At 33.5% G+C, this 27,559-nt stretch overlaps 1 protein-coding gene across 1 annotated transcript; it reads left to right on the top strand.

The window, feature by feature from the left end:
• Nucleotides 1–6,650: 6,650 nt before the first annotated feature.
• LOC123564603 (zinc finger CCHC domain-containing protein 24-like) lies at nucleotides 6,651–22,970 on the top strand. Its single transcript, XM_045358305.2, has 4 exons — nucleotides 6,651–6,954; nucleotides 11,593–11,751; nucleotides 13,086–13,250; nucleotides 17,940–22,970. Exons 1-4 carry the CDS (start codon nucleotides 6,718–6,720, stop codon nucleotides 18,051–18,053), a joined length of 675 nt encoding a protein of 224 aa, XP_045214240.2. The 5' UTR covers nucleotides 6,651–6,717; the 3' UTR covers nucleotides 18,054–22,970.
• The last annotated feature ends 4,589 nt before the right edge of the window (nucleotides 22,971–27,559 follow it).

Here is a 27,559-nt window from a genome sequence, read left to right as displayed (position 1 = left end):
TTCGTATCAACGTACAATTAACTTTACGACGCCAAATCGTTATGCTTGTTTGAGTGACGTAAACCGTAGTGAACAAATCAAGAGAAAAGACCGCTCCCCTCTTGATAATGAAACATCGAGTAAGCGATTTACTGATGAAGATTGTTATATTGAACCCCCGAAAAATGTTCCCAAAGACAAAATTGTATGTGACAATCGCATCATAGACAAAGATGCAAGCTATAGTGATGACATGGTAGATAACCCGTGGAAAAATATGACCCCAGTAGAAACCTCAGCAGAACCTCATTCGAAACATTTAACATGACAATGTCCTTAAGTAGGACAGGTGTGGAAGGTCACATAATACCGACAGTGACACAGAATTTGTATATCCGGTGACCAATCAGTACGAAAATTATTTTGAACTTTTTCATCATTATTATGATTATAACGGTAAATGGTTTTTATATAACGCAAGTATTGACCCTTATACGGTGTATAGACCAGGTTTGCTTTATAAATCAAATTATGTCAATCAGAATACAATGAATGACGGATTTATTAGTAGTAGTAGAGTTTCGCCAATTTTGTATTCGCACAATCTTTTAGATATTGACAATAATTGTAACACTCTGTCTATTGAAACTAATTTTCATCGGGATAATTCTCCATTTTGTTATAGAATACCGAACAATTATTTGACCATTTATAGTAGGACGTATAAAACCATTTTTGATGCGATGATCTGTAACGGTATTTATTGAACTATTCGTGCATGAGCACGTATTTAATGACCCTGTATAGTTATGATGTATCGTATAATGTCCAGATTTATTGTACATGTGTTTGTAAATACTATTATTTGTTAGCATTTTCGTATGCAATGTCTCATTATCTAGGTAATATTGCTATGCTGTTGTACTCATATATGTATGTATTGAATGCCGTAGTCATACATTTGGATAAAAATGTACATATTAGTAATTACCAATGCTGCTCGAAAGTTATATAATCCGAAACCCTGAAACATTATAGCTCTCGTACATGTAATAATAATGTCTCAGACTGTAAAATACCATTTGAAACTGCGAACCAATGCAAACCTCGTATATGCACAAATGACGTCATATATGCTAGAACAAACGAAGCCAGTGCATTGGGCACTCACATTTCTAATAAACAGTCGAATAATATAAGTTATCACCGTGATTCCGTAAATTTGGACGATAAAGCCGATCCTGATAGTAGTTCATCACCTCGCAACAGTGACTATAACATGGGCTCTCTCACTCATACAGAAAATCAAATTAAAATGTTATCTTTAAATGTCTGCGGTCTCCAAAGTAAACTATATTGCCCGGAATTTCTAGATTTAATTAACCAATACAGTTTGGTAGGAATACAAGAATCAAAACTTAATGATTTAGACTCAGTAGAGGTTAAAAATTTTGTTATACATGTTAAAAACCGTAAATCAATCTCCAGACGAAAGTCAGGGGGACTAGCGCTACTAATAAAGAATGAACTGTCCAATATATAACTATTTTGAATACAGAGAGTACACTCGTGCTATGGTTTACAATATCAAAACTGTTAACGAAAACTGAAACAGATTTACTCTGCGGTGTAGTATATATACCACCAGAAAATTCTGAATATGCATCTTCTGACCCTTTTCTGGAAATTCAAACCGATTTTAATAGTTTTGTTAACAAATACTCTGCTTATTGTATTTTTGGAGACTTTAACTCGAGGACTAAATCCCTTAATGACTATATTATATTCGACAATGAATTAAGTGAGATATTGCATTTAGATGAAATTTCCGATGAATATAATTTAGAAATGTCGAAATTTGATATCGCGCCAAACATAAATAAAATACGATGCAATAGCGACAATTCAGTTAATAATTACGGATATCGATTAATAGAATTTCTGCAAACTAATAATTTGTATATAATGAATGGAAGAATAAACGGTGACAAGAATGGCTTAACAACATGTAAAAGTGTAAGTACGATAGACTATGTCATTTGTAATTCACTTCTTTTTAAAGATATTTGTTCAGTTAGTGTACTCGACTTTTGTCCGCTCTTTTCTGATGCCCACAACCCGGTTGAGTTTTGTTTTAGTTTTGAAAATAGTCCGGCAGTGAAACCCAAAATAAATAAAAATCCATCAATAAAGCTGTGGGATAAATCTAAACAAAACGACTACATTAATACATTAGATAATAACAAAATACGTGAAATCAATGAAAAACTTTTAACATTCACACTTGTAAATGACTTTAATCAAACTGAAGCTGATGAGATCGTTAACGATATAGCTTCTTTATTCATAGACACTTCTGTCAAGGTATTTGGATATCGAAATGAATCAATAACTGAAAATAAGCAAAATAATAACCAAAACGCACCGAAATGGTTCGGATTCAAATGCAAAAAGGCTAGAAGAGATTTCCATCGAGCCAAATACCTATATAAACTAAGAAAATCAGAAGTAAACAAAACTAATCTGAAAACAAAAAGCAAAACATATAAAGATACATTAAAATTATTTCATAACAAATCAAAATCTAAAAATATTAGAAAACTGAAACGACTTAAAACTAATGATCCCAGACAATTTTGGAAAATTTTGAATGAGAAGAAAGCAACTGCTACTGAAGCACCCATCGACGATTTATATAATTTCTTTAGAGATGTGAACTACGCTGACAATATTGAAAATAATGATTTAAATATGCATTCAGATAATACAAATAACCATGAAACTGAAGAGATATTAAATGTAGAAATAAATAGAATAATTACAGAAGATGAAATTGAAAAATCAATAAAGACTCTTAAATCAAACAAAGCTAGCGGATATGATAAAATAGTCAATGAACACATTAAACATACGTATTCCCAAATGAAAAATATTTATGTAAAATTATTTAATCTCGTTTTAGATACCGGTGTTATTCCAGAATCATGGACCATTGGAATTATCAATCCTATTTACAAAAATAAAGGTGATATAAGTAAACCAGAAAATTACAGACCCATTACATTACTGAGTTGTTTAGGAAAACTTTTTACGTGTATATTGAACGAAAGAATCACAAAATATGTTGAAAGCAATAATCTTTTGCATAACACACAAGCAGGATTCCGGAAAGGCTACTCTACATCAGATAACATGTTTATTCTACATCAACTTATACAGTCACTAAATAATAACAAAAAGAAACTGTTTTGTGCTTTTATAGACCTAAAACAAGCTTTTGATACAGTTTGGAGAGATGGATTATGGTTCAAAATTGCAAATTTAAATATAAATGGAAAATGTCTTAACTTAATTAAAAATTTGTATAAGAATATAAAGTCTTGCGTAAGGGTAAATTCTGAACTATCAATTTTTTTCCCAAGTAACATCGGCGTACGTCAAGGCGAAAATTTATCGCCCTTATTATTTTCTATGTTTCTAAACGACTTACATGAATACTTTAGTACTAATGGAAGTACTAACGGCGTAAATATACCAATAGCACATGAAGATGGAACAATAGATCTAATAAAATTATTTATACTTTTATACGCCGATGATACAGTCATTATGTCTGATTCAGAAACTGAACTGCAAAATGCACTTAACACATATGCAGAATACTGTAACCATTGGAAACTTACTGTAAATACTTCGAAGTCAAAAGTTCTTATATTCTCAAAAGGTCGACAGCGAAACTTTAATTTTACTTATCATAATCAACCAATTGAAATCGTTAATGAATATAAATACCTAGGTATATATTTCAGTAGAAGCGGGTCTTTCTATAAATGTAAGAAACATATTGCATCGCAAGCAACAAGAGCTATGTACAGTCTATTGAGAAATTCAAATCGTTTACAACTGCCAATAGATATGCAAATTGAACTATTCCAAAAAACAATCAAGCCAGTTCTACTGTATGGTTCTGAAATTTGGGGATTTGGGAACATAGATGTTATAGAAAGGGTTCAGTTAAAATTTTTGAAACACATTCTTAAAATGAAACAGTCAACTCCGAGTTATATGGTCTATGGTGAAACTGGATGCCCCCCGTTACGTTTAGATATTGAAGAACGAATAATTAGTTTTTGGGCGCGAATATGTAACAGTGACAACAATAACCCAATGTCCAAGTTATCTTCAAAAGTATACCAAGGTATTATATCAACATCAAAAACACTAAATGATGACAATTTCAAAAAACAATACCCATGGTTATATAATATTAAGCAAATCTTTATAAAGTGTGGTACATTTAATATATGGAACGATCACACATTCCCGAACATTAAATGGCTTAAATTGACAATAAGACAAAAGCTTAAAGATCTTTTTATAAACGAATGGCACTCCAGCATTGAAAATTCATCCAAAAGTTCATTTTATAGAATATTCAAGACAGAATTTGGATTTGAAAAGTACCTAGCAAAATACTCAATTTCTTCATGTTTAACCTTTGCAAAGTTTAGAACTAGGAACCACCGAATGCCAATAGAAACAGGTAACTGGGCAAGAATTCCCTTAAGTGACAGAAAGTGTATATCATGTGATAAAATAGGAGATGAATTTCATTATTTGCTAGAATGTCAAGATCTTAGACAAGAACGAATTAGATATATTAAACCTTACTATTACAGAAGACCAAATACTCTTAAACTGTCCCAACTAATGACATCTGAAAACAAATCTGAACAAACGAAACTGAGTAAGTTTATGAAATGCATCCTTTCTAAGTTTGTACGTTGATTAAATTATATCTTCTATGTAAGTTATAGACTATACTTTTACTTGTTTTTGTCCATTAATTTAATGAATTGCATTTGATTCAGTCTTCTGTTTCGTTTCGTGGGCTTTTAAATAATGATCTATCTGAAATTCCACTTTATTTCCCAATTTCAATCCGAATCATATTACAAATAGTTTGACCACACATGCCACCTATATCAATTAATTTGACTTACTTATACCATACTGTCAAACTTAACAGACTATCAAATGCTGACAGATGTTTTGTTTGTTTATTTTTCTGTGTGGCCCTCCACAATTATATTATATTTTACTATTTTATTTAAAAAAAAAAATGATATCAAGGTATTTCATCATGCCTGATATAAATTATACTTCGATAAAGTAGATCGTTGGAAACCAATTTATAGATGTAGATTTTGTTTAGTGAGTATAATCATTGTTGTAGTGAATATTTTCTTTACTTAAATACACATAAATATAACTGTTTATATAAAGAGCCTCGATTATAAAATGTTATATGTTTTACCTCATGTTTTCATGTATGCCATGAATTGAGAGAATAAAAGAGTTTGAGTTTGAGTTTGAGTAACACTGGTTGTAGGTACGGATGGAAATATCCGGCACTCGGGTAATTATTTTGCGTTAACTCTGCAGAACCTCGTTACCATCTAAACAGATACACTCAAGCCGGATATGCCCACAGTGAAATAGTCTTATAATTTAGCATCAGGAAAAAACATACAAAGGAAAAACGACAACAAACTTGATTATAGTAACTACAGGTCACTGTTCTTCGCAGGAATAAAATAAAGAAATGTAACTAAAAGGACGTTCACATGGTAATATGTGTGCATTAAGGGTAAATATAGTGTAAAACTTCGTCATGGACGACTTTTTATGAGAAATAACGCTCGGCAAGTGTATCCACTTGATTGCGTTGCGTAGCGAAACACTCGAAACTACGTTGCTTGAGGTTTTGGGTCAATTGTTCAGAAACAAAACCGAATAATTCTATGAAAATATGCATGGGCATGGGTTGTCTTAAGAAGTAGCAGTTTAAATATCATTACCTTATCCCAACAAGCACTGCATATGTTGCGATATTCTCAAAAAGTGACAAAACTCAGATTACCCGCCGGACTGTACAAAAGCGTTTGAATAAACAGCACAAATCTCAGCTAAATGAAAACGGACACATTTGCGCTAACACATTTGCGCTCCAGGTGCACCCATTGTTTTCATTTAATTCAGTACATAACGGGTAGAAATTACGAAAACCGGAAATTTGTAATTTCGTCTTTTTTTCTCCATTTGTTCTGCGTAAAAATCACCATTCAAACAGCGGTGGAACCAGATAGGATGAACATTTTTAAGGGTACATCCTTTTCTTACTATTTATTCCATGTTCAAACTGTTCATTTATTCAAAGCTTTCTCGGAAACGACGATTTTTTTACTGAAAACTTCGATTTTTGTTTGTGTTCATTTCAGATTTTAATCAAATTATTTCAACTGGCGATAGTTTCATTCCTGGAAATGTTTTTTTAGCTGCGAAAAAAATGACGTTAATTTATAATTTACGTTGTGACTAAAGACATTTTCCCGACTTGTCAAACAATATTCATCAAATTTATTAATCTTTTTAATCCTGTACATGATGACCACCTACTTTTTCTTAAAAGTTGAAAAAAAAAACGACCTCGCGTTTTTCTCAGCATTGTCCGTATTTTTCGTTTGCAACATTCATGAAACAGAAGCGACATCAGCACTACCGAGCATCAAAAGATTTTGTCGTCTTGCATGGTCGCAGCGGCAAGTCTATGAAGTGCCGCGAAGGCGGAGCTTCGCTTTTTGATTGGCACCGCCGAAAAAATGTAGCTCTCAGCCTCCCATGTAGATAACTCAGACGTGCTTCATACATACAGGAGGGTGTTAGGTTTGGAATAAAATGGCTTCTTTAGCGTTGGATAATCCTGCTTTGTATCAAAATGCCCAGTTATTAAACTGGGTTTATATGGGCGATCAGACTCAACAAAATGGGGCGTCTCTTTACACAACAAGTGACCCTTGGACCAACCAGCCCGTCAACTCAAACGTGAGTACGGTCTCGTCTATGTTCAAGTACCAACGACAGCCGGATCCTTGGTCAACCAGCACTGTGAACACCATCAACGCTGTTGCTCCGGTAAATATTGTTTCTTTTCCACAACATTGTATATTATATTTCATCAGTAAATGTAAAATGTGCACTAATGTACATGCGTACAAGTTTCGTCCACTTAACTTGTTTTAAGAGTTAATTAAGAGCTCTTGAAAGTAATACATTTAACAAGTAATAAATTCCGTTAGTCCTTTGTTGGATTGCACAGCTTGTTACGAATGAATTCCGCACAAACTTTGTAAAAAAATAAAATGTAGTTTTTGTTCTACGAACTTTAGAAATGGTGGAGGGGATTTGGAAATATTTATGGTAATCTGATGAAGTCTGGAAATTAGAAAAAGTTACTTTAGAGGCTCGAAGCGGTGGCAGCTTAGTTGAAACAATAAATAGCATTGTTGTAAAAAATTACAATGCATGTACCAAATGGCATTTTTATCGAAATTTTACGTTTTGGAATTCAAACTATATCTTTTTTTCTCTCAGAAATTTGGTAAGGGCATTCTGGTAATGAAAATTCTTATCTCTGGGAAAATCAACATAGATCATGTTTCTGACACTGAAATTAATGATAACAGCCCCTAACAGAGCGTGACCCCCACGTGTGTGTGCTCTTCCAGGCTTTGTTTATAGGGGTCAGAGATAAAAACCACAGGGGACCAATTTGATGTTTATTGATATAAGTTATTTGTAGGAACATGAACATGTGTATTGTTGCACATCGCAAACTTGAAAGTAGGTCATGTTAGTTACCAGCAGTCAGGGTCTTTCAAAAATGAATTCTATTTAGAGTGGCCCTGTAGTTATTAACTGTAAAATTGGTATAACAAAGCTGTGTGTACAGTGCAACCACAATTAAGCAATTAACTGCCCATTAATGTTAAAAATTGATCTTGTTTTAGAGAGACTGTTAAAAATTGATCTTGTTTTAGACAGACTGTTAAAAAAATATCTAGTTTAAAGGCACTGACCTCTAGATTTTCCCTAGAAATTATCTTTTTTTTTAAATTGAAGTTTGGTCATATTATGAACATCAGAACATGAGTTTTTGTTACAAAACTGTCTTAAAAATGCCATATTAAGAAAAAAACATGCCTGAGTTGGGAATCAAACCTGTGCCACCTCAGCAATAAAAAAAATCTTGCATTCTTGACCAATACACCATCGAGGAACACATACATACATACTTAACACCTAATAAGTATATAAAGCTAAATAATTAAGGCAGTTTACCTGCAGTATCCCGTTACCAAAATTTAATGCTTTTTAATTTTGAATGGAAAAATGAGTAGAAACAATGAATTCTTGTGTTTCCATATATATATAATCTTTTAAAGCCTTCTTCAGAAATGCACTAGTATTATTATTCTTTATTATTTCCCTTATTATTATTTTTTTCATTAAAATAAAATAGAGTGAAAACTACAGTCTTTGAAACTTTGGTAAAAACAGTGATCTAGTCTAGTTTAGTTTAGATAATTGGAATGAAAATATTTTTGTCCTGGTTTTGCTGTGTGATGTTATAGTGTACTGTAGAAGAAATTTTGGCATTAATTTTATTAATATTGTACAGGAGATTCTACAATGATTGCAACACACATCTCTCAGGATTGTTCAAACTGCAGGGTTAAACGAAGGAAGAAAAATATAGCTATTTGAACACAACATTTTTTCATTGTTATCAAGTATGTAAAAAGGGAAGGAGCTAACTTCATGAAAATTTCAAGGTCACTTCAGGATGAATTTATAGTTAAAACAATGCTCTAGTTTTTTTCTTTTTTTTTACACATAAATCTCATACCAAAACTTGTGTGAGATATACATTGAAATTAATAATTTACATTATTTATTAAGAGTTTATGTATTGTTTTTCAGTATACATGCAGGAATTAATTTGAAAAAGTTAAATTGTACCAGGAATAAGTAGAAATAGAATGGTTAAATGTAGGTTAATATTTTGAGATGTTCCCCAAAATGTTATCAGCTGATACAATGTTATATTACACCAGTGTGTTCTAAGCATGTGTTGTAGGATTGCCAGATGTTTCTCATCAGATCTTGTGGATAAATTCTCCTCACATATGCAGCTTATGCATGCACTTATGTTTTATTATAAACCTACGAAGATACTCCATTTTGAGATAAGTCAAGAAACTTAGAATATGAGTCAAGTTAGCTGACATTTTTTAATTTCTATAAAAATGGTGGTGCCATTGAAAAATCACATTATATTAAAGAATATTTTTTGTGTTGAAAAAATAGTGTTTCCTGGAAACATACATTTTAATACAGGTAGGGTCAAATTCCTGTGAACCTGTAACATCAACTTAGAACAACTACAGATTTTTCCATAATTTGCAAAAGTTACACATTTAAAAATGTGTTCAACAAATTAATTTGTATATTCTAATGTGATGTAATATAATTTTTGTCAAATAAATAACCTTCGTTTAATGTAAATCGAACAGGATATTCTTTCAAAGTACCAAAAAATCATTCTTTAAATGCACTGACCCCCAGATTTTGGCTAAAATGATCTTTCTTTAAAATTGAAGTTTGGCCATATTATGAATGTTACAATTTGAGTTTTTGTTTCTAAACTATCTTAAAAATGCCAAATTAAGAAAAAAATAAAATAAAAAAAGATGCCCAAATCGGGGAATGGAAGCAGGACCGCCGCGGCAATACAAAAACTTTCATGCTCACAGTCTTGACCAATACACCAATGAGGACTATGTACTTAATGCCGTTAAATACAGATATTTATATAAATTAAGGCAGTTTACCTTGAGTAATTTGAGCATTACACTTTCCAATTTTCAATGTAAATTAGTAAAAACATAGTTTTATCATCAGTCAGTAATTAGTTTTAAACCTTTCTCAAGAATATAGCAGTATACTTTCCTGATACCTAATTTTGTTCTCTTTTTTGTTGTTTTTGTATGATCTTAGTGCCTTAAAACCAAATACAGCAGGAATGCAGTTTTTCTCATCCGTGAATTCTGCAACTTCAGCTTAGAGGCTGTGTTTCATTGCATTACCACATTCAATATGTCAGAAAATATAATGAACAAAAGCTGTCTGTAAAATACATGGCCTGTAGGAGGTAACTGTGTGTAAGTTTTCAATTTAAGGTATACTGTGTCCTTGACCTTTTGACCCCCAAAAATTTGAGAATTCCTCCAATTAACATAAATAAATATGCTATGAAGTTCATTTTAAAAACATTATAGACTCGAGGACACTTGTTACCTCGACTTCTTCAAAACCTCCAAAGCAATAGGGCAGACAATCATGCTATAAAGCATTATAGTAATGTAGGCTCTAGCATGTCAGATTTTGGTGTTTTGCTCATGGAGAAATTGCTTGATTCAGGTCAATTTTTACTTAATATAATTTTCTTATTACTTGACCGATCATAATATTATAAATATAAAAAGTGTTGAAGACAGGAAAACGAATGCACGAGTGCTTTCCTTGACACAAAACTTCTTCCAGACATTCTAAACACTTTGCCCAGATGTTTTTTCACAGACCAAGTATGAAGGTAACATGCACACTGAGCTCTTTGGGTGAAGTGTTCGAAGGAAGTATTGAGAATTTGTGACATACCAGCTGTGCCTAGGAAAGCACTCATTTGTTGTTATATTGTTAAAATCTGTTGAGGAAATTACAACCTGAATCAAATAACTTTTCCGTTGTGTACAATACCAAAAAGCCACATGGGTTGGTCACCCTGGCATTCTCCTGCTGTTGGTAAGAAACCATTGTAAGTCCCAGTGTTAGTGCATTATTGACCTTGACCTACTGAACTCCTGAAACAATCATCTACTAGCCATCTTAATTATGTACATTCAATATACCAAATTTAAAACATTTTCCAGTTACTGATTGGGAACGTTTCCAGTCTCCAGGTCAAAGTGACCTTGATCTTTGATCTACTGATCCGAAATACAAAAGGGGTCACCTACTGGCCATAGACAATAATGCTACGAAATTTGATGGTCATAGTCACAAGCTTTCTCAAGTTATTGAACAGAAGTTATCTACTGACTACTAAAACAACAAGTGTCATCTACTGACCACAGGAAGTCATGCCATGAGTTTTGACAGTTCTAGGTTAAAACATTGTTATAGTTATTTATTTGAAACTGTTTTCAATCTGTAGGTCATTTCACCTTTGACCTGTTGACTCCCAAAACAATAGGGGTAATTAGTGACCAGCAGGCAATCATCCTATGAAATTTGACTGCTGTTTGCCCAAGCAATCTCTGGTATTGAATGGAAACTGTTTTCAGTTTCGGGGGTCATTGTGACTTTGATCCTTGAACATCTGACCCTAAACAGTAGGGATTGTCTATTGACTGCAGGCATTCTATGAAGTACGCAGACATCCAATGTAGTACGACCTCTGTAGCCATAAGTTTCCTATAGTTTCAGATGACTGCTGGCCAGCAGACCAACAATGAGCAAAATATAAACCCCTAAAAATGTGGCACAATAAAATTGTTTGTTTTAAAAAAGCAATTTTTTTATTTATGGAATGCATCTTGTAGCGGGGTCAAAATGTTGTTAGAGGACCTCTTGTTATGTAAATACAGGGTTTTATACGATTTACTATATGTTTGGGCGATAGAATTGTCATGTTTTTCTGTATTATTTCAGAACCCATTCCAAGTGTCACCATATGGCAGTGTGAATGACCTTGCGGACCAGTTTAGTGACCTTTGCCTAACATTACCTAAGCCAAGCAAGCGCCCTCCATCAACTTATCTATGCCATCTTTGTTTTACAAAGGGACATTTTATAAAGGACTGTCCACAGGTATGCTATTGTAGTTTTTTCTGTAGGTGGCATGTAGCTTTGAGCTTTTCTGTCAGTCTGTTTGTTGTATGTCAGTTTTTGCGGTTTACCATTTATAGTCTGTTCATGGGTATTTTACAACTTCTCATTTGCCAAAAGGACAAATATTGCTCATTTCCCCTGCCTGTACCTATACCCTCAAAATTGTCTATCCAAATTTTTTTTCATCACAGATATTTTTTTAGAAGGTATAGCTCTTATTCTAAAAGAATCTTATTTACTAATCAAACTGATGATAAAGATTTAATACAGAGCTATTTATTATAATATTTTAATATGCAGGAGGCATTGACCATTTATTAATTACACATTATATTTCAAACGTTTGTTACATATTTATCTAAGACAAAAAAGAAATTTTTGAAACCTTATCATGCTACCTAACCATTCACAAGAGGGGAAATAAGGGCTTTATTTTAAAGTTGGCCTAGGAGGGCCCATATTTCAAGAGATAATTTATATTGACCCCTGTATTGACTATTCAGTTACTTAACAGCCAAATGACACATTAAAGAATACATGTTATAAAGTAAGACATTGTATTTTAATGAATAAATAGATATTAAATGAACATGGGTAGAGATAAGAGTACTTCTCGGTACATCCTGTAGTCAAAGATGTCGATAACTTAAAGATATTCAGAATGGTTCTTTCGCTAAAATAGTTTATTTCTATTAAAGGGTACGGAAAGCCTGACAATAAGTTAGTTCTATATTAAAGACATCTTCAAGCCATTCATAACGCTGAAAGAATTTTTAAAATCGGACCACTATTGAAAAAGATATGGCAGTTTGAAATTTAAGAAAATGGCTGATCATGGAGGCAGTTATGATGTCATTTACACACTGCTGAATTTTTATTTAACATTTTGAATAGATCTATTTTATTTGTTTCTGGAGTGTAAGGTGTAAAAGATGATAATTTCTTTCATTGTAGCTGGAAAAAGTGGAGAAACTGTTTTACAGAAAAAAGTAAATACAGTTCAAATGTGTATCTAAAATTTTAATAAATCCGCCATTTTGTTTTTTAATGTTAACTGTTTGTAGCTATAAAATACATTAATTCCCTATCTATTCTGGATACACAGCCAGGATATGCAAAGGGAGGTAATTTTACAAACTTGCACTTCAAATGAATATTGATTAAATATGTAATAATTGTCAATGAAAATATTTGAGAAATATAATACAACAGTTCTTATATCTTAAATTTCACAAGGCTATTAAAGAATGTTTATCAAGTTTATACTCTTGTGCTAAAATAACTCTTCATTTAAATCTTCATTTTAATTTTAGGCACGTCCTAAAGGTGAGGGTCTGACCCCTTACCAAGGGAAGAAAAGGTGTTTCGGAGAATACAAGTGTCCCAAATGTAAAAGAAAGTGGATGTCTGGGAACTCCTGGGCAAACATGGGGCAAGAGTGTATAAAGTGTCACATCAATGTCTTCCCTCATAAACAGGTAAACAAATAATTATACAGCAATATGATTCATGTCTGTATGTACATTTGAATCTAAATTCTACTTGGAATTGCAAAAAAAAAAGAAAAAAAAAAAAAAGAATGGGTATGCCGTTATAAAATTTGTATAACAGATAGCATTTTCTATAAAATACACAAAAAGTCTATTAAAAGACTTCGTTTGAAATAGGTAGAGCATTTTCATTGGATATTCAGTGAGTACCTGAAAAGGTGCTGTGTCGTCAAAAATCTAAGGAACTGTTATATGATGTAGATAAGGGAGTGATAGTTGATATTCTAAAATCTAATTTTCGTTGGTCAAATAATAAGTGAATACTAGCATGCCAATGTCATTTGACAACATCCAGCAGTATATTGTCTCAGACGAAAACATAACTTGCCACTTATAACTTGTTTTCAAAGCTACATTTTGCTAAAGCACTGGTTAATTTTGAGGTGAAACTGTTATGTCAGTAATACCAAATTAAAAATTTGACACGCAGGCATGTTGATTTTAGCTTTTGTGACCTCTCAATGTCCGTCGTGCATCGTCCGTCGTGTGTCTGTCAACATATTTTCTAAAAAAATCTTCTTGAAAACCACTTGGTAGAATTACACCAAAATTCACAAGAATGATCCTTGGATGGTCTCCTTTCAAAATTATTCAAAGAATTTAATTCCATGCAGAAATCTGGTTGCCGTGGCAACTGAAAGGAAAAACTTTTAAAATCTTCTTGTCCAAAACCGCAAGGAAAACAGCCTTGATGTTTGGCATGTGACATCATCTAATGGTCTTCTACCAAAATTGTTAAAAATGTGCCCTGGGGTGAAAAGAGGCCCCATCCTGGGTGTCCCGATTTTTACATAGACTTAATAGGAAAAAAATTTAAAAATCTTCTTGTCTAAAACCACAAGACCAAGGCCTTTGATATTTGGTATTTAGCATTGCCTTGTGGTCCTCTTCCAAAATTGTTCAAATTAATATTCTGAGGTGAAAAGAGGCTCCGCCCCGGGGGTCTCAAGTTTTACATCTTCTTGTCTGAAACTGCAAGACCTAGGCCTTTGATATTTTGTATTTAGCATTGCCTTGTGGTCCTCTGTGAAGGTTGTTCAAATTGTGCCCCTAGGGTGAAAAGAGGCCCCACCCCTGGGGTCCAAAGTTTTACCTAGACCTGTATAGGAAAATAATAAAAATCTTCTTGTCTAAAAGTTGAAGGCCTAGGCCTTTGATATTTGGTATGCTAAGCATTGCCTAGTGGACCTGTAACAGGATTGTTCAAATCATGCCCCTAGGGTAAAGAGAGTCCCCACCCTGGGGGTCATTTGTTATATGAGTTATATAGGAAAAAATACTTCAAAAAGTATCAGCTCATATTTCCTAGACTGTTTATATTTATTTACCTGATGTACCCAAGTGATTACAGGTCACTTTACTTTGACCTTGACCTACTGACCTAGTTTCTTGTTTTTTAAGATACAACCTTGAAATTTGGATGACATGTACAGTTTTGCATACGATATCCTAAAAACTGACTTTCAGTGACCATGAATATGACCTAATGACCTACTTTCTTAATATTTTAGTATCAGTTTGCCATTTGAAACATGTGGTTCATATTACTCAGGTGAGCAATTCAGGGTCATCATGACCCTCTTGTTCTTGTTGCCCGAGTATTAGTATTGAAGGAAGATCAGCGAAAACATTGTGTGTTCTGTATATAAGTTAAAGGAAAGAGACAGTTGCTTGTGCCTTAAAGAAAGCATTTTATCAGTGGTATATGAGAGATTTAAAGGTGATTAGGAATGTATCGCTGATGGCTCAAAGATCCTGGATGTTAGAAGACAAAATGCCAGTTAATGTTCTGATAATTAAAGAAGTTTTTGATACCGATGGAACACCACGGCTTATTGTCAAATTTCCTCAGTATCACAGGAATATCATGTGAATTGTTTTTACTTGTTTACAGGCAGGTGTGTATAAAATGCAGTTGATGTCATGATACATTGAACCATTGGTAAAACACCAGTTGTATTGATTTTAATTTTTTTTAAATATTTGATGCTGTCACATGTGATATAAATATTATAATACAGGTCAGCGAGGGTGATATGGGATATTGTCTACCTGAGAAAAGTTAGTATTGCAGATCTTGAGGCACCAGCCAAGGGTGTTAATTTGGTTTTTCAAAGGTTGAATAATATCCCACATCACCTGAGGCAGGCCTTAAAGATTATTTAAAAATTCATCTTATTTTATGGAAAATCAAATCTAGACTAAACGAAGAAGTAAGCATTAACAATCTTCCAATTCCAACATTGTTTTGTTTTCTTTGAAGTAGAAGGGCATGTTACTTTTTGGTGGTATGTTTATATGCATCTCAGTTGCATGATCAATTCATTAGAATGCTTTACGGCACAGGGTTCTGGATAAATTTGTCACTAACAACCGGCTGGGTGATTTTCAAAACATTACACACCTTGATAGTTTTCGAAATGTAGTATTCAAAACTAATTCCTGTTGGGTCTATGGTAATTTTACATTTAGTGTTTACACAAGGTGAAATGAATCAAAATGATGTTGGACTGGTTTAGCAGTAAAGACATTGCCTTAGAAATGATGCATAATATAGGGTCAGAAATAAAGATTTTAGAAGACATTTCAGGGTGCTTTTTTTTAGAATCATTCCTATTTTAGGTCAAACTTTTAATAGGTACTTAACACTATGGAGGATTTTCCTACATGTTGTACAGACTACATGAATGTTTTTTTTATATCACTTCTGTAGAATCACTTTCGATTTTATATTTTATCTACAACAACAGTGAAAGACTGCTCACTCTAGCACTGTAGAGCTGACTTGAGCAATTCATACAGTCCCTTGCATTTTTTCCGCCAGCAGAATCGATACATTTGACGTTACATGGTAGAATATGACTCAAACATATGGTAAATTATAACAGAGTGCACATGAATGCAGAAACTGTATGCATTGTATGCAGTGAACATCTTGAACTCATTAAAAACACAGTAAATTCCTAACTATCAGAACTACCGTATGTCTATGTTTTATAATTCATATTGTCTGAAACTTTATAGTATGTAGGAGTGCATCTGTCACCAGATTTTTCAAGTTACCATCTCTGTTCCTAGACTGTTTTAAAAATGGCTGCAGGATGAAATATGTTTTTTTCCCCTTGTCTGTTTTATTTTCGTTAAGCTAAATGCTTCCTGTTTTGTGACTTTTCTATGGTGAAAAATATATATTGTAAACAAGTATAAATTTTCCTGTCAGTCTGTGAATATTTGAGGAGTCTGAAAATGTTCACTTAATTTATCAAACATGTAAATATGTAGCTTGAAAGTGGCACGATTCCAGATTTATGTCAACTTTTTCAGAAGATACCCAGTTCTAACTGTTAATCTTTAGCCTGCAGGTGGCAAGTGATTCTGCCTTTGTGACCAGCACAGTTCGCTCATAATTCAGACAGTAAATTTATAGTGAAAACCCCTTTGAATAATAAATGGTTTTACCCAACTTGAATGATGGACCAGTCCATTTTAGAAATTTAGCAGGGTAAGGGTTAATATTTATATCAGAAATTCGGAATTGAATTGGAAAGCTAGTTTTGGGCATTGGTAATTTATATATTAAAATGTCTGTGTTGTCAGAAGAAGGTGTAAAATGGTCTAGACTGGGTTAGTAGCACAGAAAAGCAAGACGTTAAATCTGCTTTGAAAAGTTAAATATAACTGACAGCCAGTTAAATATTAACTGACAGCCATCAACAGTGGGAAAGTCATTATATGCCCGAAGGGACGTATTATGTTAAACCCCCGGTGTGCGTCTGTCCGTCCGTCCGTTAGCAATTTCGTGTCCGCTCTGTAACTCTTGAACCCCTTGAAGGATTTCAAAGAAACTTGACATAAATGTTCACCACACAGAGACGATGTGCAGAGCGCATGTTTTGGATGTCTCGCTTCAAGGTCAAGGTCACACTTAGGAGTCAAAGGTCATATCAGTTTGTTTCATGTCCGCTCTGTAACTCTTTAACTGCTTGAAGGATTTCAAAGAAACTTGGCACAAATGTTCACCACACTGAGACGACGTGCAGAGCGCATGTTTCGGAAGACTCGCTTCAAGGTCAAGGTCACACTTAGGGGTCAAAGGTCATATATGACTGCTTTGTGTTTATTGCTCTGCATTGCAGTGCTCTTGTTTTTATTTGGCAGATCCATTTTTTGTTCACTTGGAATAAAAAAATTTTGAATTACTTCCTTTATGTTACTATAAATAGCTTATTTTCAAACTTTTTTATTATTGGCCTTAGGGAAAAACCGAGACCATTTTTCTGTGGTACAACATGGATGGTACCTCCAATATGTAGGTGTTTTTTGACATACCGGTACCTGGTAAGTATTTTTTTGTGGACTTAAGAATTTTTTTTGGAATTTCTTCCCTTTGTTGTTCCTGTCTTTTGGGCTTCAACAGTCAAGTTCTTTAAATTTTGCACCCATCCTCTGGTGTAACCCTTCGGGCGTATATTGCCCCGCTTGGCAGTGCTCTTGTAAAACTTTTGAAATATATTGACATAAATCATTGATTTCTATACCAGTTGAATAGTCCAAGATGAATGCTACAGGTTTTCTAAACTGATGCAAAATATATTATTTATATTTTAACATTTTCAGCGCCCTCTCGAGAAGCCAGATGGTTTGGATGTATCTGATCAGAGTAAAGTTCATCCCCAGCATCTCTGTGGCAAGTGCAAGATGCTTGGCTATTACTGCCGTCGAATGGATTAGAGTTAACGTTTCGTAGGATGGACAACTTTCGCACAACTGATACACCCACAACTGTCTGAAGCGTCTAAATGAGCAACTGTCTGAAGCAACAACTAGATATATTGTCTACACCAACTGTTTGAAGTGTTAATTCATTGGAAAAAAGCTTGCAAGAAGGGCTTTTAATGGCAGAAAAATATAATTTTGAAAATTTTCGATCATAGACTAATGTACGATAGTTGTAGAACTACGAACATTTGTGCCTTGACTGAAATGGTGCTTAAAAACAACACATGTGTGATAGCCATTACCGGTAGTGCTTTTTGTTCCACTTCCATATTTTACCCATAGAAGTTAATTTAGATTAGAGATTAACTAAAATATTTGTAGAATGAAGAAATGTCTTTTTTTAAAAACCCAAATGTTTATTCAGTAATAGTTGGTATTACTAGTTGGCATTACTTCTGTTGTAAAGTGTTGAGCATAGTTTTATATCTTTCATGTCTTAGGAATTTGCAAAGAATGAAAACTTGAGCATTTAGAACAAACTGTATGAAGATAAAATATGTTTTCTTTGATGACACTATCTGACATGATCAGTATGTATTTCTAGATTTTTTTACCAGGAAATCTCCACATGGAATTCCATTTTATTAATTGTTGGCATCCTCTAGCTCTTGGCTATTTACTTTACACAATTAATAAACATGAGATGCTTACCGTAGATAAATTCTATGTCAGGGGGGAAACTCTACACTATGTAATGTTTCTTTATATCTCTTTAAGATCTTATTTATCATGGATATAAAAATGAAATCAAAATCTTTATCTTTGGTGCATGTGTTGCTAATCAAATGTCTTACATAAATGGTAGATTGTAAATAGATTTTAATAATATAGGTATGGCTTATCCAACTAAAGTTTTTTTTTAACCCTTACTCTGCTAAATTTCTATAATGACCTTGTCCATGTTTTAATTTGGACAGGATATTAACTGTTAAAAAAGGGTGCATACCAAAAAGATAGTGACTGAATGGCAAACAGTGCAGATCATGATCAGACTGCATGGATGTGAAGGCTAATCATGATCTACACTGGTGGCAAAAGCAGAGTCAGTCGAGTCCAGCATGATAAGGGTTAAGATAGCACCATATAATGTTTTAAATAAGTAATTATTACAAATTTGAAGGAAAAAGAGGGTGTAATCATATCTTGGGTAAGATGTCTATGGATAAATATGTCTTAAGGATGACTACCCGTAATAGGCCTCAATTTCACCAAAAGTGTACATACAACTTGATAATGTAAGCTTTAGAAATATCAAACAATAGAAATAAGGTGCATATTGACAAGTTATATAGTGACAGAAGTTCTCAAAATTTCCCTTTAGATTACCTCCCCTGATAATTATGGTTTTTCATGAGTTATCTCCCCTAAAAACTAGAAAAAAATAATTTTCTCCTTTTCCCTACGGGGAATTTTAAATTTCTTTTTGTTATTTGTATCAGAATCATATAATGCAACTTTCTACCGCAAAATTTTCTCGAAACTCAAGTTCAAATTCTCATAATCAAAGAAATTATATATTTCCCATAGGCATCAGTGTTAACTTCAATACCGATTATCTCCCCCAAAAATAATAAAATTTGAAACATCTCTCGGTGAAACGTTTTTAATTTTGAATGTCTTTAAAGTGACAAAATTTCTTTGAAATATTACCATCCAGTTACAAGATATGAAATATGGCTATTACACCATGTTATCCTTAAGGTAAATGATAATTTTTGGCAGAAAAGTTGCTCCTTAACTGTATGATACCATAATTTTAGTTTAAGTTATATAGTTTCCTTCATATTACTGGTACTTAAATTTTTGTTATATTCTGTTATATTACCATGAAATCACTTAATTTTGTGAGTATGAAATTTATAGGTTTTGATAAAAATAACTATTTAATGGGGTGATGAATTTGTGGAAATTTTGAAACATATTAAAATAAATGGGATTTTTCTTGGGTTTAAATTTCAAGGATTGAAACAACCATAAAATCCATGAAAAATAGTCCCCCTTGAATATTGATGATTTCACAGTTTTGTGTTATTAAAATTCTGCTAGATTGTTTTCCTTTGTAATTTAATAGGAGTTCCTACACATCTATGTATATTTTCTCCAAGTTTATAGTTCCTGTTCGTTTCATCATTTTTTATAAACATTGAGAGTGTTGAAAACACATTTTGATAGATGTCATATTCCAGCATACATTTTGATGTCTGGCATTTGACATATTATAGGTTGATCTGTAGCAAATGACAGGTGAGGGGCTTTTGGTATATTTTGGAAACCCAGATTTGTTTATATCAAACAAGGCGGAAGGAATAAACAGCTTCATTCATTTAAACACCTTCACAAAATTTCAACATTTTTTTCAATAATTCTAAGTTTTTTGTTTGGGAAATGGTATTTTTGAAACATACCCATTTTGAAAATTTCTTTTTGTTAAGGTATCCGACTACAACTGAATGTTAAGTATCTGACCACAACCAAATGTCGGGTGTCTGACCACAACTGAATGGTGGTTATCTGACCACAACTGAGTGTTAGCAATACTGGTTCATACAGGCTCAAGAATATCATATTTCATTACAGAAGGAATGGAGGTCAATCTTCATTGATACATGATCATATTTGGGAAAATAAAAGCATTATATTTGGATTGATTTGTAATTGTTGCCATGGTAACACACTTAAGGACCAGATTTTGAATAGTATTCCTATTTTGGCAGAATGATTCCTTTGTAAAATTTTGCAGTATCTTTTATTTTTTTGTATAAAATTTACCATAAAATGTTGGTATACTTGTGAGACAAGTGATTATCATAGGCTGAAGGCCGTAAGATTGGACCTTAGTTGGTAGTCCGTCCAGGGATGTTTGAATTTCTTAGTTAAAAACACAAGTGAGTTTGTATACAGTTAGTTAATTGATGAAAGGTTTTTCAATCAATTACACAGAGGTGTTTATTAATCTGTAAATTTTTGGGATGTGATATAAGTCTATTAGCAAGATTTTTATACAAGAAAGATACTTTTGACATTCGATTATTTTGGTAGCATGTTTTTTCTTTTCTTTTTTAAGCAAGGGAAGCAAGTGGTCATAGTATTTATTTGATAAAACTTGAAATGTATATATCCTGCTTTTAAAGTACTGATGGAAATTATATGAGACACATTTCCACGTTTTTTATTTGATCACTGTTCGGAACTTTTTTTATCGAAGGGATATGTATATATGTATATATTGTAGTTTCTATAAAAAGTGCATGCTTATATATTTGATGTGATTTTGAGATTTTGCTTTGGTATACTTTATAGTGTTCTTTCCAATTTTTATTGTTTTTATATAAATATAGAAAAAATGCTAGTCATAAAAAATATATTCCACTTTTGACCTTTACGCATTACATTTTGACAGGAGGTATTTCACATGTTTGACAGCTGAAAGAGTGTTGGGTTTTGGCATTTTGTTTGTGTTGTGAAAGTTAACCATTCTGTTTATTAATAAGTTTTTGTTTTTTTTTTGTTGAAAATAACAGATTCATTAGTTTTAAGTTCTTAATTTAAGATCTCTTGTTGAAACAATAGTTTGAACATTCTTCCATTTTATGAAAATTGGTGAATGTTTTAGGGTCCTTCATCAGTGATGTGCAATTAGGTTTCACATTATATTTATATCTACATGAGAAAATATGTAATTAATTTCATCACACTTTAAAAACTTCTGTTGAAGAAATTGATTACAGCGAGGAGTGTTCTTTAGAAACCAGTACTAAATAATTTAGTAAATTATGTTATTTTCCTTAAAGTTTCCTATTTTTGAAGGAGTTATTTTTAGTTGCATGTGTATATATTATACATGTATAGTTCATAATGGTTGTAGTATATTAGTTTATGTCTATTTAAATATATTTTAATTTATATATTTTTATCTTTCCATTATTATGTTCTTCCATTGTAGAAAGAAATTTGAAATGTTTCCGAGCAAGGTTGCCAAAATTTAACTCCAGTCTTTGAGAAAATGAGAAAAGCAGCAGATTTTCTTTGAAATAAATACAATAAAGAATTCAGGCTTCCATTCCTAGATTTTATAATCTATATAATTGAATCACATACTAAAAGGTAAATAGCCACACCTTGATTAATGACTTGAAAATATTTTGCTGAGTGAATTCTTGAATATTTTGCAAGAATTTGATTAAATTTGATGACTTGAAAATATTTCGCGGAATGCGACTTTGTTAAGATGTTTAACAGAACTCACCAGTTAAGAGAATAAATTATATAGATAAAGTTTGGCATTAAAACATCAAAGATATATTGACAGAAAACTTTTAATAGGCCAAATAAACTGTGTTAACAGAAGACTTCCGCTGTTCTCTAAATGCTTGAGACTGGAGTTCTGATGTATGTAATACATTTATGTGTAAGATAATAACGAGTGATGTACTTCGGCTGTATATGTAGCGATGTATGTACATGTGTATCATAGTGTTTTCAGTATTCGCTATTTTGTGATGATTGCTTGTCTATGCCAGTGTCATTGTGATTATTTGCATTTATTTTTTTTTTTCCTTTCAATATATAAAATGTACATTTTATAAGCATATATACAGTTAACTTGAATATTTACAGTGCTATTGAGTATTGAATTTGTATTAACAAAATAGAAACTTGACTTTTGGCCATTTATTTATAATATTTGAAATGGTATGAATTAGGTTTGACAGTTCTAGTAGGGCTTAACATTGAAACATAAAATGTGAATGTAACTAATATTGTACTATGTTAGCCCATGATCTAGATTTAAATAAATTGTATTATTGTTTTTATAAAATGTATCTTGATATATTACAAATAAATTATTCAAAATTCTGAAAAAAGAAATATTGTCACTTACCCATCAGCTGAAATACAAGTTCCGAGTACTTGAGTGTAATACCTAGATGTATTATGTCTTCTTCAACATATTATGACGGATCAGGCTGACTGTATTTTGTACAAAAATCTATTTGGCTAAACACATAGTGAACAGTTTGGTCCCCAATTCTCCCATTTCAACTTTGCCCAGAACTTTTATTGAGAAATTTTTTGTTTCTTTTGGTTAAAGTCACATCAACACAATTACAGGATCTACATGTATTTTCAATTTTCCAGCTTTTGATGCTGGAGGAAGACCCATGTTATTTCAGGCACGGGTGAGCTCCTAACCTTTTGTAAGCAAGCCGAGTGACATCCTCGCATGAAAAATTTTATACCAGTATCAAGATTTCAAACCAACAGCAGTGACGGGCAAGTGGTTTGAAGACATCAACCATAGCCATTTAACCATGGATGTCCCTAAAACATGAAGTCTGTTAAAAATAAACAATTACCAGTATCTGATGCCCAGACGTTTCTAAGCAAATGTTTCAAAAATTACATTGTTGGGGGAAAAAAAAACTGAGAAATATATATTTAATTTTAACGTACCAGGTAGACTCCTCCCATAATCTACAATGATTATATTGTTTGAAAGCAACCAGTTTCCCCACTAAATATACTTGATCTATCACAACAGATTTAATTTGAGATAAAACATGAAATTCTATTTTAAGCTCATTGGTGCACCACCCAAGTGTAATACTTCACTCCATTGTTAATTTTTGTACATTCACTGGAGATCTCGAAGATTTAGTCAAAGCAACATTCTATTGCGTCCACATTTTTACACCCTCTCCCCCTTTGCAAAGAATGTGCATATTGTTTTGCTCATCGGTCAGTTGGTTGGTCAGTTTGTCTGTCTGTCGGTCAGTAGACCGTTAATTTTGGTTTCAAATAAATAACTAGAAAATGCTTGTCTTGCCAGTGGTCCAACTTCATAGGATGACTAGTTAACCCTGTGTTTTTTTTGGGGGGTGGGGGGGGGGGTCAGTAAGACAAAGGTCAGTCATTGACCTCAAGACTGAAAAGTGTACGCTTCCAACTTCAGGATGACTGCCTGTGGTCAGTAGATGACACCGATTATTTTGGGGGTCATCAGGTCATCATTATGACCTTGAGACTGAAAACAACTTCCACCCAATAAATAAAGAATACTTTGGATTTTGGGTCATGGAGAACGTTACATTTTACTAAAGTTGAAACCCGCTTTTCAATAGCAGGTGCTAGAGGACTAGGTGGATGTCACACATTTCATTATCCATGGACAAACAAGTCTCAATTAAACAAAGTCTGCTTGGTTGTGTTCTATGCTTCCAAAGAATCTCTTCACAGATTTAACATGTTGTATATCAGTTGTCAAATTTCACAGGATGATTGCCTGTGGTCAGTAGATGACCCCTATTGTTTCGAGGGTCAGTAATCAAAAGTCAAGGTCACAGCACAGGTGCTTGAAGCTCTATCAATAAATATATGCATTATCATATTCCACCCACCTAATACTAATATACTACTTCAAGACATCTAGCCTGCATACACTTTTTTATTGACTGAGCTTCAAACACCTGTGGTCACAGATACTTCTACTGAACAGTTTCTGCTCAATGACTGAAGAGGACTTTGGCATACAATTGTCAGTCTTCATAGAATGATTGCCTGTGGTCAGTAGATGACCCCTATTGTCTTGAGGGTCAGTAATCAAAGGTCAAGGTCACAGATTCTTCTACCTGGCAGTTTCTGCTCAATAAGTAAAGAGCAATGCGACCAACAGTCATCAGTCTTCACAGGATGATTGCCTGTGGTCAGTAGATGACACCTATTGTTTTGGGGGTCTGTATGTCAAAGGTCAATGTCACAGTGATCTGTAGACTGAAAATGGTTTCTGTTCATTATAATGTTATGACTGTCAATCTTCATAAAATGGATGCATGTAGTCCATAGATATGATTAAATGTCAAGGTCATGGCATACAAAATTGCACCCACGCATTTGGCTAGACAGGCCATCATGAAGGGGGGTAGCATGGGTTTTATAAACAGCTCTGTTTATGCATTCGTTTCATGGATTGTCAAGCTGGCTTTGTACAATACATTTCATGAGGAAACCTCCTAAATTCCTGCACGATTATCAAACCCGCTTTTTGTTCTACAATGAATAGTTTTACATTAAGCTCTATAATGTTGTATGACTAAAACAAAACAAAAACAGCATTTCCCTTGTTAGACTGGATGCTCTGAATTGTTCAACTGTTACTTTTGGTAATAAAATGCAATACAAAGATAGAAGACATGCCTACAGTCTCATTTGAATTAGACAGAAACTGCAGGAGCTGAGTTAGACTAGTCACTCAACTGAAAATAATATGGAAAAAAACAAAAACAAAAACAAACCTTTTTCAATGTGGAATCAAAAGCCAGTATATTCTGGAGATTTTCTCAGAGAAATGAGGAAACAGTTGAAATACTGGCTCCATTTTGCTAGAACTGAATATAAACTGAAAAATATATCATGGTCTTAGAGCTAGTCTAGAGATGAGCTGTAAGTGAAATAAGCCTGAAAAGTGGGGAATACTCAAGAAAACGAGGGCCCTGAAGGCCCAGTATCGCTCACCTGACCTGTTGACCTAAAGATCAGATCATCAAAATTAACATTCTGACCAAGTTTCATTAAGATACAGTCATAAATGTGGCCTCTGGAGTGTTAACTAGCTTTTCCTTTGATTTGACCTAGTGACCTAGTTTTTGACCCACATGATCAAGATTAGAACTTGACCTAAAGATAATAATTTTAAAGATTAACGTTGTGATCAAATTTCATGAAGATACAGTCATAAATGTGGCCACTACAGTGTTAACAAGCTGTATGTTTGATTTGACCTGGTGACCTAGTTTTTGACCCCACCTAACCCAGATTGGAACTTGACCTTTAGATCATTAAGATTAACATTTTGACCAAGTTTCATTAAGATATGGTCATAAATGTGGCCTCTAGAGAGTTAATTAGCTTTTCCTTTGATTTGACCTGGTGACCTGGTTTTTGACCCCACCTAACCCAGATTGGAACTTGACCTTTAGATCATTAAGATTAACATTTTGACCAAGTTTCATTAAGATACGGTCATAAATGTGGCCTATAGAGAGTTAATTAGCTTTTCCTTTGATCTGACCTGGTGACCTAGTTTTGAACTTGGCCTTAAGATCATCAAGGTTAACACTCTGACCAAGATTCATGAAGATACAGTCATAAAAGTGACCTCTAGAGTGTTAACAAGATTTTCCTTTGATTTTTTGACCTGGTGACCTAGTTTTTGATCCCACATGATCCAGATTCGAACTTGACCTAGAGGCCATCAAGACAAACATTCTGATAAGGTTCATAGAGATATTGCCATGAATGTGTCCTCCAGAGTGTTAACTAGCTTTTCCTTTGATTTGACCTAGTGACCTAGTTTTTGACCCCCAATGACACAATATCAAACGCGTCCAAGATTTTATTGAGGGTAACATTCTGACCAAGATTGATTAAAATTGGGCCAAAATTGTGACCTCTAGAGTGTTAACAAGCTTTTCCTTTGATTTGACCTGGTGACCAAGTTTTTGAGCCCAGATGACCTGATATCAAACTCGCCCAAGATTTTATTAGCCCACCATCATCAGATGGTAGGCTATTAAAATCACTCTGCGTCCGTGGTCCGTCCGTCCGTCATTCCGTTAACAATTTCTCGTTATCGCATCTCCTCAGAAACTACTGGGGGGATTTTGACCACTTTGTCAGAATGATGTATTGGTACCCTAGTTGTGTCTCCCTGAAAATCAGACTGGTTCAACAATTTATGAGTGAGTTATGGCCCTTTGTTTATTTCTATATTTTACATAGATTTATATAGGGAAAAACTTTGAAAACCTTCTTATCCAAAACCACAGAGCCTAGGGCTTTGATATTTGGTTTGAAGCATCATCTAGTGGTCCTCTACCAAGATGATTCAAATTATTTCTCTGGGGTCAAATATGGCCCCGCCCTAGGGGTCACATAGTTTATAATGACTTATATAGGGAAAAACTTTGAATAACCCCTTGTCCAAAACCACAGGGCCTAGGGCTTTTATATTTTGTATGTGACATCATCTAGTGGTCTTCAACTAAGATTGTTCATATTATACCCCTAGGGTCAAATATGGCCCCGCCCTGGGGGTCATGGTTTACATAGACTTACATAAGGAAAAACTTTGAAAATCTTCTTGTCCAAACCACAAAGCCTAAGGCTTTGATACTTGTAATGTAGCATCATCTAGTGGTTCTCTACCAAGTTTGTTCAAATTATCGCCCTAGGGTCAAAAATGGCCCCGCCCCAGGGGTCACATGGTTCATATAGACTTATATAGGGAAAAGCTTTTAAAATGTTCTTGTCAATAACTACAACTTTGAAATTTGGACCACATGTATATTTTTGAGTGGCAAGATGAACCTTGACATGAGTTGACCTTGATTTTGACCTAGTGACCTACTTTCACATTTCTGTAGTTACAGCCTTCAAATTTGGACCACTTGTATATTTTT

The sequence above is a fragment of the Mercenaria mercenaria genome, chromosome 2, assembly GCF_021730395.1.
Source record: "Mercenaria mercenaria strain notata chromosome 2, MADL_Memer_1, whole genome shotgun sequence".
NCBI lineage: Eukaryota > Metazoa > Mollusca > Bivalvia > Venerida > Veneridae > Mercenaria > Mercenaria mercenaria.
The sequence above is the reverse complement of the archived record's forward strand: the minus strand, read 5'-3'. Positions and strand labels throughout refer to the sequence as shown.